We start from the raw sequence: 17,100 nt of genomic DNA, 5'->3' as shown, positions 1-17,100 counted from the left end.
GCATACGGCCATGGCTTCTGAAGTACTGACTGAACGTCCGCTGGCCAGCACTGGCGCCAGTGAAGTAAATGGAGATTCTACTGCTCAATCCAGGCCAACCTCCACTTTGGAGATCGAAGAACCTCGCGATGATGAGGAGAACATTGTCTATCCGACTGGACCGAAGCTATGGTCGACCATGGCTTCAATGGCAATCGCATGCTTTCTCAGTGGACTTGTAACCTCTCCCCATGCCCCTACAAACGAAGGCCTATTGACGACTCTGGCAGGACCTCACCATCGTTGCAGTCGCTGTCCCAAGCATCACGGATGAATTCCAGACCATTGCAGATATTGGCTGGTACTCAGCGGCATAGTAAGCCCTACATCCTTCCCTCTCTAGCATCTCAGCTCTAACATGATTCTAGTGGCATGACCCTCAGCGCCTTCGTCTTCTTGTAAGTCCTCCCATTCCTCACCATTCCTCCACTAACCTTCCCAGCTTCGGCCAAATCTACACCCTCTTCTCTATCAAAGCCGTCTTCCTAATCGGCATCGCCACATTCGAAATCGGTTCTTTAATCTGCACTCTCGCGCCCTCTTCAGCAATCTTCATCCTCGGCCGTGCAGTCAGCGGTTTAGGCCGCGGTGCCATCAACGGCGGGCTGTTCAAACTCCTCCGCCAATGCTTTCCGCTGTCCAAACAAGCTATCACTAATAGTTTCTTTGGCTCGATCCAGAGCGTTGGCCTCATCACTGCGCCTACGATTGGCGGCGCTTTGATAGATGCGTTTTCGTGGAGAGCTTGTTTTGGTGTAAACTTGCCGCTGGGCGTTATGTGTCTTGTCTTGACGGCTTATGGAGTCCATGAACAACCTCCGCGTCATGAGGCGCCCGTTCTGACTCTCAAAGAGAAGGTTAAGAAGGTTGACTACTTTGGTACGCTGTTGGCTGTCCCAGCCATTACCTTTCTTCTCATGGCACTGCAATGGGGAGGTACAAAGTTTGGCTGGGGAACCTGGCAGATCATTGTTCCTCTCGTTGTTTGCGCTCTTCTGTTCGTGGCATTTGGATACTTGCAGTATCGTCAAGGTGACAATGCTCTCTTACCACCCAGGATTTTGAAGCAGAGGAGTATCATCGCAGGAATGTGGTACGGTGCATGTTGCGAGGGAGTCTTGGCAGTTACGGAGTACTACATGTCTATATACTTCCAAGGCGTACGTGGGTATTCACCTACAAAGGCAGGTCTGCTGGCACTTCCAATGGTTGGTGGTTTGGCAATTGCATTCATCATCTCTGGTGTTGGAACTACATGGATCGGATACTATTACCGTAAGTCCCTTCCGAGCTCTTACAACCAGTACTGACCGCCCCAGCATTTATGTTGGCCACGAGCGTCCTCACGCCTATTGCCTCTGGTCTTCTCACAACTCTCGATCTCGAGGAACAAATCGCCAAAGCCGTAGGCCTCCTCACGTTTCTCGGCCTAGCAGTCGGCCTCGGTCTCCAGGGTCCACAAGTAGCCTTGCAAGCTGTTCTTCCTATCGAAGACGTATCCCTTGGAGGTGCAGTCATCACTTTCGGGTCGGGAATGGGCTCTGCATTGTGGATCTGTGCCTCTGCAACATTATTCCAAGATCGCTTGTCAAAGGAAGTCCAAGACGCCGCGCCGGGTACAAACACTACACATATTGAAGAAGCGGGCTTGTCTAAGCTGAGAGAGTCAATTGGACCTGATAGGCTGAAGAGCGTGTTGTCTGGCTACGAGAATGCAATTGTCCAGACACTCTATATTCCATTGGCATTGGCGCTTCTAAGTATTATTGGCGCGGTAGCCATGGAAAGAAAGTCAATCAAGAAAAAGCGGTCTTGAGCAAGGGTCTCTTTCGGGGATCCAGGTACATAAAGCAGGGTTATTCCCGTGGTTCCACCTGGACATTCTTCGTTAGGTTCATTGCTTCAGCACGTCATAGTTCCACATAGTCCTGCTGGAATGACGAAGCGGCTGAGACTTTCTCGCCCAATCATCGCTTGCGGAAAGAATTCCGGGTACCTTTATCCAGTCGTGCTTGTGATATGATGACCGTTAAAATAATTCGTTGGACCCCTAATTTGGACCCTTACAATCTCGTGTTGACATATTTTTCCTGTTTGGGCCGTCGAACAATACCAGGCGTAATTGAAGAAGCGAATGGTTCAGTGACGCCTCAACACGAACTTAATCATGGCATTGCCATACAGACCTATCAGGGCTGCTCCTGTGAAGGATGCTACAACTCCTTCCCCAAGGACTATTATCGAGAGAGGCGTGTCGAAGCGCCCGCGAACGATCGGGTCGGCATGCTGGGAATGCCGAAAAAGAAAGGCAAAGGTGGGTCTGTTCATGGCTTATTGATGATCTTGTTGGCTGATCTGGTGCAGTGTAACGGACAGAAACCAGTTTGCATCAGCTGTTCGAAATACGGGCGTGAATGCGTATACGACTCCGACATTAGGGAATCGCGGGTGAAGGGCTTGCAGCAGGCGAACCAAAAGCTCCAGGACGAACTTGCAGCTGCAAAACTTTTGATAAAACAGATGGCCACTGGCTCAGCCCAACTGAGAGGTGCCGTAACGGAGTTGTTGGAGGAGGAGAAACAACCATCTGAGATAACCGAGCTGTTGAAGAACGATGAAACAGCGAATGACAAGATGAACGAGGCGGATAGCAGTCAGCCTTTGAGTACAGTGAACGATCCAATTCTACCCGGTGTTACCGATGGCCCTTCGTATCCCTTTCCGGTGGACAACTGTGAATCCTTGAGTGCGGACAGGTCCAGCATGACTCAAGAGTCTTCGCCAGACAGCAGTTCATGCATTGCCACAGAGTCAGCAGCAGCAAATACTTACACCACAAATGCCTCCTCAATCTCTACAAATAGTTTCACATCCACCGAGATGCTCATCAACTATACCCAAGCAATCACTCAAGTAAGAACCAAGATGTCGGAAGGCCGTCCTTATGTTGGATACTGATAAACCTGCATAGTCATTTTCAGGCAGTGTCGAAAGCATTCCATTATACCTACCAGAGCTCCCATACCCCCAGTCATCGAGTGTCTCGACAAATAAACCTCAACTTGACGAGTTACCTACCGTGGTTCACCAACACGATGACGAAAGAATATACGCCCATCAGACGGAACACACGACTCTATTTTTCCAACCTCTGTTTAGCCATGATGACTATTACCTCTCAACCTCGATAACTACACCTGTGCCACAAGAAACACAGGATAGAGACTCCACGACCTTTAGTGTTCATAATAGATATCCAGAGAACCCAAACGCCAATTTCATAACCGAGCCGAGTCATCCGAGCAAGGAGACTCTTGAGGACAGAGAACACAGAACTTACTCGAATTACGAAAACAACTTTGGAAACCTCGCTCTTTCGAATAGCATTAGAGCGAATGGATATCCTCGCCATATACAGGACGCGCAAATACGCAATATCTTCGTGCCGAGTTGGGCTGCTACAACACTTAATACTGAGCTGGATCCGGGGGACATGAGCAATGCGTTCAGCGACATCTATCAGAAGACCACAAGCCTTTTGAAGAAAGGCGAGCCTGTCGGCCACGTGATTGGACATCATCCAAACATCGCAGCATTGTACGACCAGGATCAATTTGACAGGTCGTGCTTGCTGTCGCAGTGGGCTGCTCGCATGGTCCACAGTGTGAAATGTCAGGGTAACTGAGCATGCCCTGCAAATGACTGTGGGTGGGAACTGACTGCCGGTCTAGGATATGACTTTACCTGCTTTGCATCCATGACTATCTTTTGGTACATGATGCGATGGATGATCGACCCATCGCCAGAAACATACGCCGCGATGCCAGAATGGATCAGACCAACGTAAGGTTCCTTCCATCCCTTCAAACACGACAATCATTGATAACGGCAGTACAAATCAACTGTTCACGCCTCATATAAGCACGGCCGACTTTATTCTCTGGCCTGCTTTCCGCGATCTCGTGGTGCAGTTTCCGCAGCTTCAAGAGCGCATGGCGTGGTTGGCTGATATGTCGATGAATATCCGGTGCGAGTGGCCATATGCGCTGAAAGATGCAGTGAAAACAGATCCGGTTGATGGAACTGTTGATCTTGTGGGTTTGGCCAAGGTATGTCTTTTCTCAGGGCTCGATTAATTATGCTGACGGTTGCAGGAGCATATTTGGAACCTGGGATGTTGGTCTGTCGGGCCTTCATTTAGAAAGCTCGTGATAAACGCAGATGCATACCTCCAGATTAGAGATGGGCCATGAATCAATATTCTGTGGTTATTCGCACAGGCGGATAAATGATGAGGCACTGTGGTGTATCTCACTTAGTATTGTTCGGTGTTGAGTCATGATTCCTGTATATACCCTGGTTGCTGACAGCTTCCCATCGAATCCTCTCACTACAGCAGGTTAAGCCTGTTTCGTCTTCCGTAGTATAGTGGTCAGTATGCAAGCTTGTCACGCTTGAGACCCGGGTTCAATTCCCGGCGGGAGAGTCGCCACCTGTAACACGCAGGATTTTTTTTTGACATTCTAACTGAATGCAAGTAACTCATGACATGCCATTTACTTTTTTCCTTCTGCTTCAAGTCTCATTTTGCTTGACCCTTTCTGAGTTCCATTGCTGTGTCGCGACCATCTTTATGCTGGCCACTAAGCGCTTAGCGTGGAGTTGTTTATGCGTCACCATGACGAATATCACATCACTGAAAGCTTAGTATCCAGCTAACACGATCTTGCGTGCGACAAGACAAGTTCATCAGAATATTCGACAGAATGGATATCACTGAGCCCTCACGTAAGGGCGCCGCACACCCCACAACCTCCAAGTCAGCCCGAGGAGTGAGTTTGAGCATAAATCAAGCCCCAAATGCCATTCGACAGCTCATCCACCGGTGGCTTACTGATAAAGAGGCCGACAAGAACTTGTTGAGATTCCAGGAAGCCTGTATCCCCAATCGTCAGTTATTTTGGAGCGGCATGCATCGTGAAGAAGCCCAGAAATGGGCCGATTCTCATGGTCTACAAACATTGACAACTGCACTTGGTCCACTGTTGTATCATGGTGACCCGAGTCCCCAGACTCAAGCCCCTACGAGATTCATTCATGGCGCCTCTATTATTTTCGCATGGTTTGTCTCTCAAGGCGATCTAGTGACTGTGCTTTCTCATCCACCGCCCCAGTTCTTTCACCCTTCTGGGCAAACCTTTTACCAACTCTATGAAGAGCCTATTATCAAGGGCAAGTTGGGGAACAGGCCTGTGACAGTGATACACACAGCTCACCCGGCCGTCGAGGCAGCCATCCACTTCATATATCAAATATGGCCATGCGATATCTCATGGTTTTGGACAAAGATATTTGGAATTCCAGATATCGAGTTCGAGTAGCGCAAAACCAAGATACCCAAGTCTATTGCACGGGTAGAATTTACTACGACGAGAAGCACAACTCCTATACTGACTTCTCAAAAGCTAAGGCCAAACTTCAGCTCAGCACCATTGTTAACTTCGAAAAGACCAGAATCCAAGGATCCGGCCAACAAGTCAGTGACTGATACAAAGAACAAGATAACAAAAGGCGGACAACAGAAGACAAAGAAAAATAAGAAGAAAGTGTCAGGTACGGTAGCTGACCAAGGGAAGAACCCAATGCCGAAGAAATCACTAAAATCTGGCACTTCTAGCAACAAACAGCAATTAGTCAAAACGGCGGTGATAAGTAAGAAACAAAATGTGGAGACCGGCATCAAAAAGAAGTCAAAGAAGAAGAAAAGGAAGGAGCAGAAACTGGCTATAGAACAGGCTCAAGCTCAACCTAACGCAAAGCAGGGCCAGAAGAAGCTCGCGACAATGGCAAAAGCCAAGGGTAGTAAAACGGGAGCAAAGGTCAAGGCGACAACTAAGTCTGTAATAAAGAACGGCAAGTGAATGGGTTATGACGCGGCCTGTACGTCGACTTGGGATTTCAAGGGCAGTAGTTAGGAACGTATATCCTACGTGAGTAAGTGCTCGTACTATCTGAAAGAATGTCAGAGATTTAAGTATTATTTTTGCTGTTTTGCCCCCTCGTTGCTGTGATTAGTAGCTAATATCTAGATGGAGGCTTTTCTATCACCGATATCTGCTCAAATTCTTTTGTGACCCTGATTATCTGCCGTGTGCTCTCATCATCCCTGTCGCTCTCTCGGTCGTCTCCCGCCGCAAGAGTACCTCTGACATCTCCATCATAAATCGGATGATGCTTCCCACGAACCTGGCCAATAGTGACGAGATTGATATCGTCTGTCCCTCTGGCGTATGAGCTATCGTCTCTTCGTAGTGCCTTGAAGAGCTTCCGAAGCATGGGCATTGATCCGGCGATGATGCCGAGGCTGCATTCGACTACTGTCCAGAGAATGATATTTCCAATGCCGTCTAAAAAAGTCAGCCAAAGCATAGATTATAGGCGCAAGAACTTACGGAGTTGATTAGAAGGCTGAGAATATGCAGGTGAGTATGGAAGTCGAACAATAGTTGCCACTGATGCCCTACGATGTGTCAGTGAGAATCGCCATGCATCGGCTGAAGACCTACAAAGCGCCAATGCCCATAACAACGTTCGCCATAATCTTCAGAGTCCTGTGCATCTGAACATTCCACAAAATGATCACTGGTAATATTGCAACAGACCAATCGACCACAATATTGATGCCCGATACAACGTATGTCAGTACTGAGAGTATACCCTGATCCATACATGTTCCTGTGCTTGGGTCCCACGACGCACTGAGCGGTCTGCACCTGACTAGTCCGATAATTCCTGCTACCAGTGTAATGAGAACTGTTAATCCTATCAAGCCCCAGAGAAACATCTTGATCCTCTTATTATCTGTAACGCGCAGTAGCTGAGCGCAGATGGATATCTTGATGAACATGGAGCTGCTAATGTAGAAGATCTGCCAAAAGGTCACGGCCTAAAGTATGGTTAGAAGCAATAATGAAAACACTGGAAAACGTACCTTAAAGGCTTCCATAACCATGGCCGTATTGAGCTTGGAATCTGCTGTGCCAATGCCGGTTAAACTGCCCCAGATGACAACTCCATTGTGAACCAAGTTGAGGGTCGCGCCAATGCACATGAGCCAATCCTCTAGTCCGAAGCAGTGATGCGTCACTCTAACCCAAATTCTCAAGCCGACAACAACAAGAATCATCGGCGTGAATACGGTGGTGATTGCGAGAAGTGCTACAGCAAGACCAGTTGGTTTGACTGCGTGCCATGCTTCTGAAGCCTCTGCCATAATAGGCAAGTGAAATATCGCGAAAACAATACGAAATAAGAGTCTTTGAATGTCTGATAACTTGGGATACAAGAGTACTTAGCCAGATGGCTCATGTCCGCGATTAATTACCGTGGTCGGTTGGATGACCAACCCTGTTGATCTATCCAGCTTTAGCCAAAATGCTGACCATCATGCACCGGAAGTCCAGCATCAGCTTCCGACGTCAGGAATTAAAGTTCAGTAGCTTGCAGAACCAACACAACAAGGGTGGGAGAAGAGGCAACATGACAACAGTGAGTCGAATCTGGCTATGAATTCAGCATAACCCCTTCTCTGATACGTCTGAATGACGATGCGCTCGTAGAAACTACTAGAAAATCCTTAGAATACGAGCACTCAACCTCTAAAGCATTGTTACGATCCCCAGACGGAACCGAGGACCCTTGCAAGCCACGAATCCTTGGCCCCTGTATTGGGGTTAGCTGTTTCCAGGAACCAACACGAGGGAGTATCCGAAGTGGGCTAATCTAATCTGAGCAGGTTGGTGCACGAATGATAGAGGATTTCGTAACAAGGAATTTATACGACTGTCAGGGGAGTGCATCAGAGACTGCGTGTGGCCTGATGATCTGATCTGGTTGACACGTAAGATAGTCGGTATTCCATGAGCTGTGGGAAGCTAATCTAGGAGAAATCTTGTGAGTTTGAGTCAACGTAGTCGGCCTTCAAGCTCTCAATGCAATTAGCTCCGAAACCCGCGCTGAAGATCGAACTCAAACAAGTGCCAGACTGAAGCATGCAGATTCAAATACCAGGGTTTAATGCAATGCTCCACGAGCTGAACTCAAGGGCAATGAGGGGTTTAACAAGGATAGAAATAAAGCACGTCCCTCCATAACAAGGAGCGTTCTTTGCTTTTGCCCCTCGTTTGCTGTGTTCTCTCTTTCCACCATTCATTGAGCTGATCAATATGTCTGTCTACGGCGTCAAGGGCAAGAATGCCATCGTTACTGGCGCAGGTTCTGGTATGCAACCTTTTCTGATTACCTGCATCTAGAATGAAAAATTGACATGGAGCTATAGGTATCTGCCTTGCCTTCGCCCAGCAGCTTCTTGAGAATGGGTGCTCCGTTGTGATAGCTGATCTCAAACTCCGCCCCAAAGCAGAGGATCTGGTCAACAAGTGGACAACCACTGAGGGCGACAAGCCCACTGTCCACTTTCACAAGACGGATGTTAGCGACTGGGCCCAACTCTCTTCTTTATGGGACGCAGCGCTTGAGAAGCTTGGCCAGATCGACATCGTCTGTAATGGCGCTGGCATTTACGAGCCCCCATCAAGCACCTTCTGGAATCCTCCTGGAGTTTCTTCTTTATCTGAAGATAAGGTCGACGGTAATCCGGGTGTGTACAAGACCTTTGCTGTGAATGCACTAGGTCCTATCAGGTTGGCACAGATTGCGATGGACTACTGGCTGCAGAATCGTAACGTGCAAGGTAACCTCCTCTGGGTCGCCAGTTGTGGAGGGTATTTGCACTCGCTACAGACACCGCTTTATTTCGCTAGCAAAGCAGCCATCGTAAGCTTTGTCAAATCACTATCGACAGTCCGCAAGCGATTCGGCATTCGCAATGCAGCCGTCTGTCCAGGTGCCGTGCACGTAAGTGACCTCACAAACAAACCTCCCCGTAACCCCTCGCTAAACCTCCATGTAGACGCCCATCTTTCACCCCGAGTACTGCCGTGACAGAATGCCACCATCTACTCTGGGACTCACCGCAGAACAATGTGCCAACGTCATGTTCCAGGTCCTCACCGAAGAGAAATACGGCGATGGAAACATCGTTGAGACGATGCTTATCGGGAACAGAGAGAGTAACTCGGTCAATGTGCGGGAGATTCCAATGGAAGCGCTTTACCCTACTGTTGTTGCTGAAGGTTCACATGATGGTCTTTATGAAGGGGAAGAGAAGTTGGCGAAACAGCTTGCGGAGAAGGGAATGAGAGAATGAGCCAAGATAGCGCTGGGATAAATGAGACATTGGCCTTTGATTTGACCATACATGCTGACAGTCAGTAACCGTGCTTACTGTTAACAATTGATCATGCTTACGCTTGGCTTTGGCGTATTGCGGATCGGAAGCGGGTTCTGTGCGGACTTTATGCGGATCCAAGGGCCATGTTACTAGAGTTTGTCAGCAATGATATTCCGACATGAGTATCTCGTTACATTTGATAGATTCTTTGATGAGGATATGACGTTGCTGATTTGTCACGCCAGAATGGAGATGATATGATAAAGACCTTGTTTCTACTCGATACGTCGATCACTCACTCCTCCTGCCTCCTTCAGAAATCGGTCTGCTTGTGAAATCACAAAGCAAATTATTAAAATGAAGTACTCACCTTGGTCGCTATTCCTTTCAGCCTCACTCTTGGGGGGTACTGAAGCACAGAATCTGGCTCTAGCTTTGCCTTTCTCTACAGGCTTTAACTCATCTTTCTCTCTTTCACCTGCCCAGATCAAAGGAGCTAATCTTTCAGACACTGTAGCCAGCAGTGTCAATACTGTTATCAATTTCCATCAATCCAGTCTTGCCAACGGCGGCCCAAAGCAAGATGACTTCTATACTCTCCCTGTGAAACGAACCGATCTTCGACCTGGTCAGGTCCTCAAGGTGCAGGAAGTAACAGAACCAGCTCCATTCTCGATCGCACCTGGATCGTCACTGAGCAGGATTCTTTATACAACTCGTAACTTCAACGGAACGATTATTCCTGCAAGTGCGTATATCCTCTGGCCGTTTCTACCCCGTCAATTCAACAGCAAGTCGGACGATAAAGCTCCCGCGATTCTTTGGGCTCATGGAACGTCTGGCTTCTTTATAGACTCAGCACCTTCCACTCATCGTGGTCTCTACTACGAGAACGTGGTCCCTCTGGCCCTCGCACAAGAAGGCTATGCAGTTGTCGCGCCCGACTATGCCGGTCTCGGAGTAGACAAGTCATGGGATGGCAGTGATATTCCACATCAGTATTTTGCTACCCCAGCTGGTGCACAGGACACTCTCTTTGCTATGGAAGCTGCACTTGAGGTATTCAGCAACCGCCTTAGTGGGAAGTTTGCCATTATGGGCCATAGTCAGGGCGGCGGGGTTGCCTGGGGTGCAGCAGAAGCACTAGCTAAAGGAAAGGATATCAGTGGAAGAAGGGCTTTCGTAGAGCTCTTGAAGGGCTACGTTGGCACCATTTCGATTGCACCCGTCACGAAACCTTTATCTACTCCTCGACTCTTCAGCAGCTACAGTGCATCCATAGCGTTATCAAGCATCTTTCCCGACTTCAAGCCCAGCCAGTGGCTCACCCCACTGGGTGTCGCGAGACAAAAGCTGATGAAGCAGATCGGAGGAAGCGTTGCAGCTGGACAGCAGCTATTCTTCACTGAATCGCAAAGCGTATTCGAGAAACACGATTGGTACAACTCTTCTTACCACGCTGCTGCCTTTGATAAGCTCGGTATTGTCGGAGATAAACCATTTGCAGGCCCTCTTTTGGTGATTCAGGGCTCCGAGGATGTTTTCATCGCGGCTACGACTACCAATGAAACCATCACAGATACCACGAATCTATATCCGAACGGCTCGTTGAGTTATATATATGTTGAGAAGTTCGGTCATACTCCTATCATCTCAGGTGTCCGAAGCCTCTGGATGGCGTGGCTAGAGGATAGATTCCAGGGCAAGAAACAGCAAAGAGGACTGGAAAGAACATATGTCAAGGGATGGCTGGGCGATGATAAGCCCTTCTTTGGAAGCAACGGATATCTTCAGTGGAGCGGAGCACCAGAGTATACGTATCAGAACCCGGGGGCAGTCTAGCTTTGAGTATTGCATTGAGATGCTTTCCACATAACCAATGTTGATAAAACAAGCGGAGACTTGAAGGAATGTCATGACTTCTTATCTCTTGCTTTGTACCGTACACCGCCATATTATGAATCGACAAGCTTCTTAATAAATCCGCCACCTAGCATAAAAATACACACTCTTGTCATTCCTAACTCCATTATATAAACAGTCTGTTCATAAATCCCCTTCATGATCAATGTTAGAGATATCTCCTAATCCTATCGCGCAACGCGAAAAGACACAGCCCTCAGTCAAACTCATATCTTGATACCACCTTAATTTCCAAAGCGGTTTCCGAAGGCAATCCAGCCCGTTGGTCAGAAGTGTGTCAAAAAGTCCCAGTCGAAGAAGTCTGCTGGGCTGCCTTGGGAGAAGCCCAAAGGCCAGGAGTTGTCCATGTTAAGGTGTGACGTTTTGGATTCATCATCAACCGGACTCGAAGCATGGTCATTCGCCTCATGAAGTCTTGGAGTTCCTGGAACTGGTATTCCTGCACTTTGGCTGCCAGCGTTTGGCGAAAACCTGGGTCAGCAACCCCCCAATGTTTGAGTTTCCCTTCAAGTCTTCGCTTCTTGGTTTGAACTGATGGCCCAATAAAGGTGTCCCGATAGCTGGAGATGCTGACAGGAGCTAGCGCGCTGAGGTTGTTCAGAGTCTGGTTGGCCAAAGGTTGATGATCTATAGATTGAGAAAGTCAGCGTCTTCTGGTTGGCCGCAATGGTTCTCCTGGTCCCGGTGCCGACCGAATGGGAAATGGCCAACCGTACATGGTGTTGATGGTCTTTGCGCTGGTTCCTGGTCAGGAAAGATGATATCGTACAACACGAACCACCTCATCTCATCGCTCATGTTGGTCTTCTTCTTTTTCGCTCCCAACTTGGTTGCTTGCTCCAGTGTGATCTTGCCTACAGTGGTCTCAGGGACGTTGATAGGACATGGATCCTCCTGGCGCTGATGCTGGAATAGCAGGTCTTGCGACACGAAGCTCTCGTGACAGCGGTTGCAGGCAAAGGTGTTAATAAAAGCTGCAGGAATGTGGCATCGCTGTATGTGTTCTCTAAGGACAACCTTACTTAGTACTTACAGACTCCATGCAGAGGTAAAGCAGTCAACCTACTTGACACGATGTATCGTGGGCCATCCGTGACCCAAGCAAGCGCGTTTGAGCTCCGATCTATTCACAGGGCCTTTAAAGAATGGGCAGGCGAACCGTGGTTGACCATGTGCGTCTTTCTCTGGCCTCGGCACTATGGCTGCCTGTTGGTGGCACCCAATGTCTGTGCCAATATCATAAACGACATCGAGCTCTGATACCTTTCTTTTCCTTTGGCCTGGGGCTGGTCCGTGATGAGTGGCCTATTGTAAGATGATCGTTAGCTGGAACATCGTCGGGCCGCCGTCTTCGTGTGTATCGTTTTCTGTCCATTGTGTCGCCAGTTTAAAGGTAAACCATGTCAGGCTTTCGTTGAAAGTTGCGTCCAGATCCAGGTGTCAATATCCCCGGGGGCCTTGGAGAATAGCATAAACTTTGTTATTGAGTACGTGCAGAGCGTATGGTCCAGTCCCAGGTCTTTTTTAGCTATCGTGTCGTAGATTAGTTACAGAGAGTATGTCGTTCGTTTATAAACCTTGGTTATAGAATATATGGTCTCGTATAGGGAAATCCTTAAGCGTGAGCCCTGACATCCTGCTTATGATCCATGGGTAAAGGTCCTCGTGTAAGGAAGTGGTCGCTTTGCCGGTGAATAATCCAGTGGTCCATCCCAGGAGGTTTCCTGTCAAGAAAGCATTGTAAGCGTTAGTCCGTTGAAGATGCTCCCATACAGCGTCGGCTGAAGTCCGTAGATAACGTAATCTTTTTGCAAGTAGCCAGATCCATGAAAAAGTCCAGGTTCGCGCTCCCCATATAGATTCAGCATGAATCTTATATAATGCAACCCTCGGGAGGATCTATAGCAGACAAAGAGGGTGCGACTTTGCAAAACACTTTCATCCTCGACCGAGTCATATTTGCATATGCTTGGGAAATGAATTGGAATGGCTTGAATGCGCGTCATAACTACCTCGACATTAGGAAATAATTCTGACGTACCTATGAGAAGGTTAATATTTTAGCCGGGTTTATCGGCACTCGCTAGAGAATACCCCGATGGGCATCCATGCCAGAGGAAGGGTCTTTAATTACCATGCTTTTTTCGATAGCAACAACAGCTCTAGACCCTATAGCTCAAGCTTTCCTTGTGTTTTAATAGGACTGGGAGAAGATGATAGGTAAGAGATTTAAGAGATGAGACAAAATAATCAAGAGACTTGTGGGGATATATAAACGTCTTAAGTTCATCTGGCTGTATCCTATTCTGGCGGTTGCGCATTCGCGCATTCGCGCATTCCGCAATTACGGCTCGGGCGGTTGGGTATTGATGCCCAACCAACCGAACGAGCTGAAAATGGCGGCCAGTAGTCCTTGGGAATTATCTGGGCCTAGATATCGCCACGGAAGGCAGGGATTGGGTTTTCGCTGCAGCACACATCGTTCGTTAGTGGAGTACCCTAGGTACTTGCTCGCCATGATTTATTATAGGATCACAAAGACCGTCCCCGCTCAACCTCTTCAGCCATAATTTATGCAATATCCTTACAGGATAATTTTCAAGGCTAATCATGCACGGCGCTCAATGCACAATCAGAATGGATTCACCGCAAAAAGCCTGGCTCCTGTAGTGACGAAAGACAACGTGCTTCTCGATGAACCATAAACACCATTTGCATTTATGCTGTCAGTCCACGACACTAGTTGATTTGCGTTGGTATTATAATACCTAGCAACTGGACCGTAAGTACATACGACCATACCTATCAGAAAATTCGGGATCCCGTCTGCTCTCCTAAAGACAAGCTGATAAGGGGCGGATTAGTAGTTAGGACGGTGACGACTAGCGAATACCCGCTGTTGTATGTTTTTTTTGCCACTGTTCTTTATTTGTATTCACAAAGTTCCTCATATACCGTTATAACAAAGATTCAACCATAGAGCATCACACTTTTGCCAGCTTGACGTAAACGTTCTTTGGTGACCGCGTCAGCGCCAGCATCTCATCCTCCGTCGCCAGCTCAGGTTTCACTGGCTCCAACTTGAACGTCCAGAAGAGCAAAGTAAGAAATATCTTTATCTCAATGTAAGCGAGCTTCTTGCCAAAGCAACCACGAGGTCCAAGTCCGAATGCCTGAGATGGTCTCTTTTGTGGATCAAACGCCGTCTCTTCCTCGCCTTCCCCATTAACAGTGGTCGTGAGCCACCTTTCGGGAACGAATTGCGCAAGGTCTTGTTCATCAAAGAGTTGTGTCCTTTCCATGTGTGCCAAAGCAGCTTCAGATCGCTTTTCTGTGTTGACTGGGATACTGGGCATCATGACGCCGGGGCCGTTGCCGAGGAAGCCCACTGTTGTTCCCTTGGGGATGAAGCGACCGAGGATCTGGGTATCGGTGGTGGCTTGCCGAAGGGTGACTGGGGCGACGCGTGAGTGCCTCAGCATCTCTTCGATGACAGCGTCGAGGTATGGGATGTGAGCTTTGAGAATCTCCTCAGCTGTTGGGACGCGATTGCCCTTTGTGGCTTGAGTATGTGCGTCTCCAATGGCTTCACGGAGGAGTGATTGTACGCGCTGGTTAGCAGTCAAATACTTCATTCCCCATCGGAGAACAGCTGAGGTTGTTTCATGTCCGGCAACCAAGTATCCCATCAACTTCAAACGGTTAGCCAAATCACTCACAGCACATGCTGATGCAAGTGCTAACATACCTCGCTCATGATCGTCTGGCTTCGATAGTTGGGTTTCCGCCCTTCTTTCTCAGCAATGGCATCCTCTCTCGCAAGCATATTGTCCAAAGCACAGCGTTGAGGCTGACCTGACTCTCTTCGCTCAATGCTCTTGGCAATCTCACGATCTCTCAATCTATCACGCCCCGCCCTTGCCCTTCGCATCTTTGGCGAGAGATTTCGGTAGAGAAAGTGATGGATAGTGGGAAGAGGCGATCTCATAGACAGACCGACACTGTCTGCAAGAGTGGTGAAGCAACTCTGTTCCTCGTCGATAGAAACGTCCTCAAACTCGAATAGGTCATCCTTCCCACCTGAAACGGTTCTGGCCTTGAGCTCTTCGAGTTGTCTGCCGATCTGACCATCTCCAGAGTCGATGCCAAAGGAAGCACTGAGAATAATATCAAGCGCTGAGTTGTGAATGTCCTGGGCTATGTCGAATGGTCTGCCACCTGATAAGTCCAGTTTGCGATCCCAAAGCTTGAGAAGACTACTGAACTTGTCGTGGATCTCTGGAGCCGAGGCCTATTGAAATCAGCGAACGCTCTTATGCAGATGAGATTTCTTCTTGCCTGTTGAAGAAAGGTTGGCGCCATCAAGTCACGAATCAACTCTTTGTTCTTCTTGAACTTTGGATCCGAGGATTTCAGCGTGATGTGATGACCCGGTACAACACCGTTGAACTGCTCCCATGTCACGTCACTTCTGTCAAACTCCTTCAAGCGGCGCATGCAAATATCTGATGCCTCAAAGTAATCCGCCACAAAGACCCACGGTGCTCCAAAAGGTCTCATGAAAACCTGAACAATAGGCGATTGATGACGAGCAGGTTGCTGTGCCCACCATTCTCGTCGATTGGGAGCATCTCTGAACTCGGGGATATCGCCCATGAAGGATTTGACCGCATTTTTATTATACGGGATACCTGGGATTGGCTTGGGGAGTAGCCAGCGTCGGAGGAGGTAGAGAGCGCTGAGGATTGAGAAGCCTAGGGCTAGGGTGAAGTCTTTTGGAGCGCGCTCCGATAGCTCAATGAGACGTGACAACATGATGGCTGGTTGCAGAAGCCGCAAAGCAATGTTTACTGGGCGTAGCAGGTCTATATACGCATTGTCAACGGCAAAATCGGTAAGACGGCAGTAAACTTTAATCCGAGAGAGAATTGCCGACGTTGCTGGGATCTTGCATGCCCATTAAATGCCTTCTTATTGGTTCATCGCAGCATATTTCCGCAATCTTATTAGTGGAGGCGCAAAGCTTGCGGGGTTGCGCGATGTCATCTTTTAGCGCTTTGGGGCGTCCAAGACGAGACCGATTGTGATAAGGGTACCTTTAGCTAGCTAATGGCTTGTATTGATAGCAAACTCAATTCATCATGGAGAATTTTACTGCAGCGACACAAGTAAGAGTGCTTCACCGTGGTACCTTGAGGATCCAATACGAAAGCGAAAAGGATGAGGAACAGCTTCTGGATCGGGAAATTCCCTCGAGATGGATATCACCGTCTGAGGTAAGCGGAGTTGACCAGTGATATCAGATTGAGCGTTACTGCTTATCTGCGTCACATGAAACGTCACACTGAAGAGTTCAGGATGTTCCCGCTCCCGCGGAGGCCGACTCCATGCCGACGTCGCATTTGAATGAACCCCAGAGCGAGAATCAGTATGCCGGATATTTTGATCTTTTTAATTGACAATAGAATCCCCTCTCTCATTAAATACCAATCTATAAGAGGATATGAAAACCAATCGGTAAGAGAAAACAATCTCATCCTGGGCACAAGAAGGATTGACTTCCAGGTTAACTCAAAGAAGCGGCGACAAAGTAGGTCCTGTAGGAAATGATCACATACAATACCAGAGAGAGAAGGTATGAGAGAAATGATGGTAACCCTGACACTTATCTGTATCCGCTATGATAGCTGAACAGGCGAGGAAAACATGTGCCTGAGCGAAAAGAAACCAATGAATGTTCGACGATATCTTACCCATCCTAGTGGTGATGGAATTTTCTTTTTCTGTCTATGCATCTTGTGAGCCCGTCTGTGGTGGTTGCGAGGTCTCCGATTGTCTTGCTCCCT

At 48.3% G+C, this 17,100-nt stretch overlaps 9 protein-coding genes and 1 non-coding gene, besides 1 other annotated feature; 7 read left to right on the top strand and 3 right to left on the bottom strand.

Annotated features, from left to right (window-relative positions):
• Window positions 1–10: 10 nt before the first annotated feature.
• FFUJ_11237 (related to aflatoxin efflux pump AFLT) lies at window positions 11–1,855 on the top strand (the record flags this gene model as incomplete). XM_023570113.1 has 5 exons in its annotated part: window positions 11–217; window positions 270–355; window positions 408–437; window positions 482–1,314; window positions 1,359–1,855. The coding sequence occupies 5 exons, from the start codon at window positions 11–13 to the stop codon at window positions 1,853–1,855; spliced, it is 1,653 nt and encodes a 550-aa protein (XP_023437273.1).
• A 351-nt stretch (window positions 1,856–2,206) lies between these two features.
• Window positions 2,207–4,292, top strand: FFUJ_11236 (uncharacterized protein; the record flags this gene model as incomplete). XM_023570112.1 has 6 exons in its annotated part: window positions 2,207–2,353; window positions 2,404–2,952; window positions 3,011–3,716; window positions 3,771–3,882; window positions 3,932–4,148; window positions 4,194–4,292. 6 exons carry the CDS (start codon window positions 2,207–2,209, stop codon window positions 4,290–4,292), a joined length of 1,830 nt encoding a protein of 609 aa, XP_023437272.1.
• Window positions 4,293–4,453: 161 nt separating this feature from the next.
• Window positions 4,454–4,525, top strand: a tRNA (tRNA-Asp).
• Window positions 4,526–4,805: 280 nt separating this feature from the next.
• FFUJ_11235 (uncharacterized protein) lies at window positions 4,806–5,960 on the top strand (the record flags this gene model as incomplete). XM_023570111.1 has 2 exons in its annotated part: window positions 4,806–5,416; window positions 5,477–5,960. 2 exons carry the CDS (start codon window positions 4,806–4,808, stop codon window positions 5,958–5,960), a joined length of 1,095 nt encoding a protein of 364 aa, XP_023437271.1.
• Window positions 5,961–6,117: 157 nt separating this feature from the next.
• Window positions 6,118–7,312, bottom strand: FFUJ_11234 (related to integral membrane protein PTH11; the record flags this gene model as incomplete). XM_023570110.1 has 4 exons in its annotated part: window positions 6,118–6,446; window positions 6,492–6,559; window positions 6,606–6,985; window positions 7,031–7,312. The coding sequence occupies 4 exons, from the start codon at window positions 7,310–7,312 to the stop codon at window positions 6,118–6,120; spliced, it is 1,059 nt and encodes a 352-aa protein (XP_023437270.1).
• A 952-nt stretch (window positions 7,313–8,264) lies between these two features.
• FFUJ_11233 (related to 15-hydroxyprostaglandin dehydrogenase) lies at window positions 8,265–9,307 on the top strand (the record flags this gene model as incomplete). XM_023570109.1 has 3 exons in its annotated part: window positions 8,265–8,319; window positions 8,378–8,955; window positions 9,011–9,307. The coding sequence occupies 3 exons, from the start codon at window positions 8,265–8,267 to the stop codon at window positions 9,305–9,307; spliced, it is 930 nt and encodes a 309-aa protein (XP_023437269.1).
• A 381-nt stretch (window positions 9,308–9,688) lies between these two features.
• FFUJ_11232 (related to secretory lipase) lies at window positions 9,689–11,173 on the top strand (the record flags this gene model as incomplete). Its single annotated transcript, XM_023570107.1, has 1 exon — window positions 9,689–11,173. The coding sequence occupies one exon, from the start codon at window positions 9,689–9,691 to the stop codon at window positions 11,171–11,173; it is 1,485 nt and encodes a 494-aa protein (XP_023437268.1).
• Window positions 11,174–11,531: 358 nt separating this feature from the next.
• FFUJ_11231 (uncharacterized protein) lies at window positions 11,532–12,296 on the bottom strand (the record flags this gene model as incomplete). XM_023570106.1 has 3 exons in its annotated part: window positions 11,532–11,881; window positions 11,971–12,247; window positions 12,288–12,296. 3 exons carry the CDS (start codon window positions 12,294–12,296, stop codon window positions 11,532–11,534), a joined length of 636 nt encoding a protein of 211 aa, XP_023438132.1.
• Window positions 12,297–14,046: 1,750 nt separating this feature from the next.
• FFUJ_scaffold13.rrna5 lies at window positions 14,047–14,162 on the top strand. Its single transcript, XR_002792862.1, has one exon. It is a non-coding gene; the product is annotated as a ribosomal RNA (ribosomal RNA).
• A 76-nt stretch (window positions 14,163–14,238) lies between these two features.
• FFUJ_11230 (related to TRI13-cytochrome P450) lies at window positions 14,239–16,069 on the bottom strand (the record flags this gene model as incomplete). XM_023570105.1 has 3 exons in its annotated part: window positions 14,239–14,946; window positions 15,003–15,545; window positions 15,692–16,069. 3 exons carry the CDS (start codon window positions 16,067–16,069, stop codon window positions 14,239–14,241), a joined length of 1,629 nt encoding a protein of 542 aa, XP_023437267.1.
• A 326-nt stretch (window positions 16,070–16,395) lies between these two features.
• On the top strand, window positions 16,396–16,713 carry FFUJ_11229 (uncharacterized protein; the record flags this gene model as incomplete). XM_023570104.1 has 2 exons in its annotated part: window positions 16,396–16,530; window positions 16,612–16,713. 2 exons carry the CDS (start codon window positions 16,396–16,398, stop codon window positions 16,711–16,713), a joined length of 237 nt encoding a protein of 78 aa, XP_023437266.1.
• Between the last annotated feature and the right edge of the window lie 387 nt (window positions 16,714–17,100).

This window comes from Fusarium fujikuroi, chromosome FFUJ_chr11 (assembly GCF_900079805.1).
Source record: "Fusarium fujikuroi IMI 58289 draft genome, chromosome FFUJ_chr11".
Taxonomy (NCBI): Eukaryota; Fungi; Ascomycota; class Sordariomycetes; order Hypocreales; family Nectriaceae; genus Fusarium; species Fusarium fujikuroi.
Note: the sequence above shows the minus strand (reverse complement) of the source record. Positions and strands in the feature narration are given on the sequence as shown.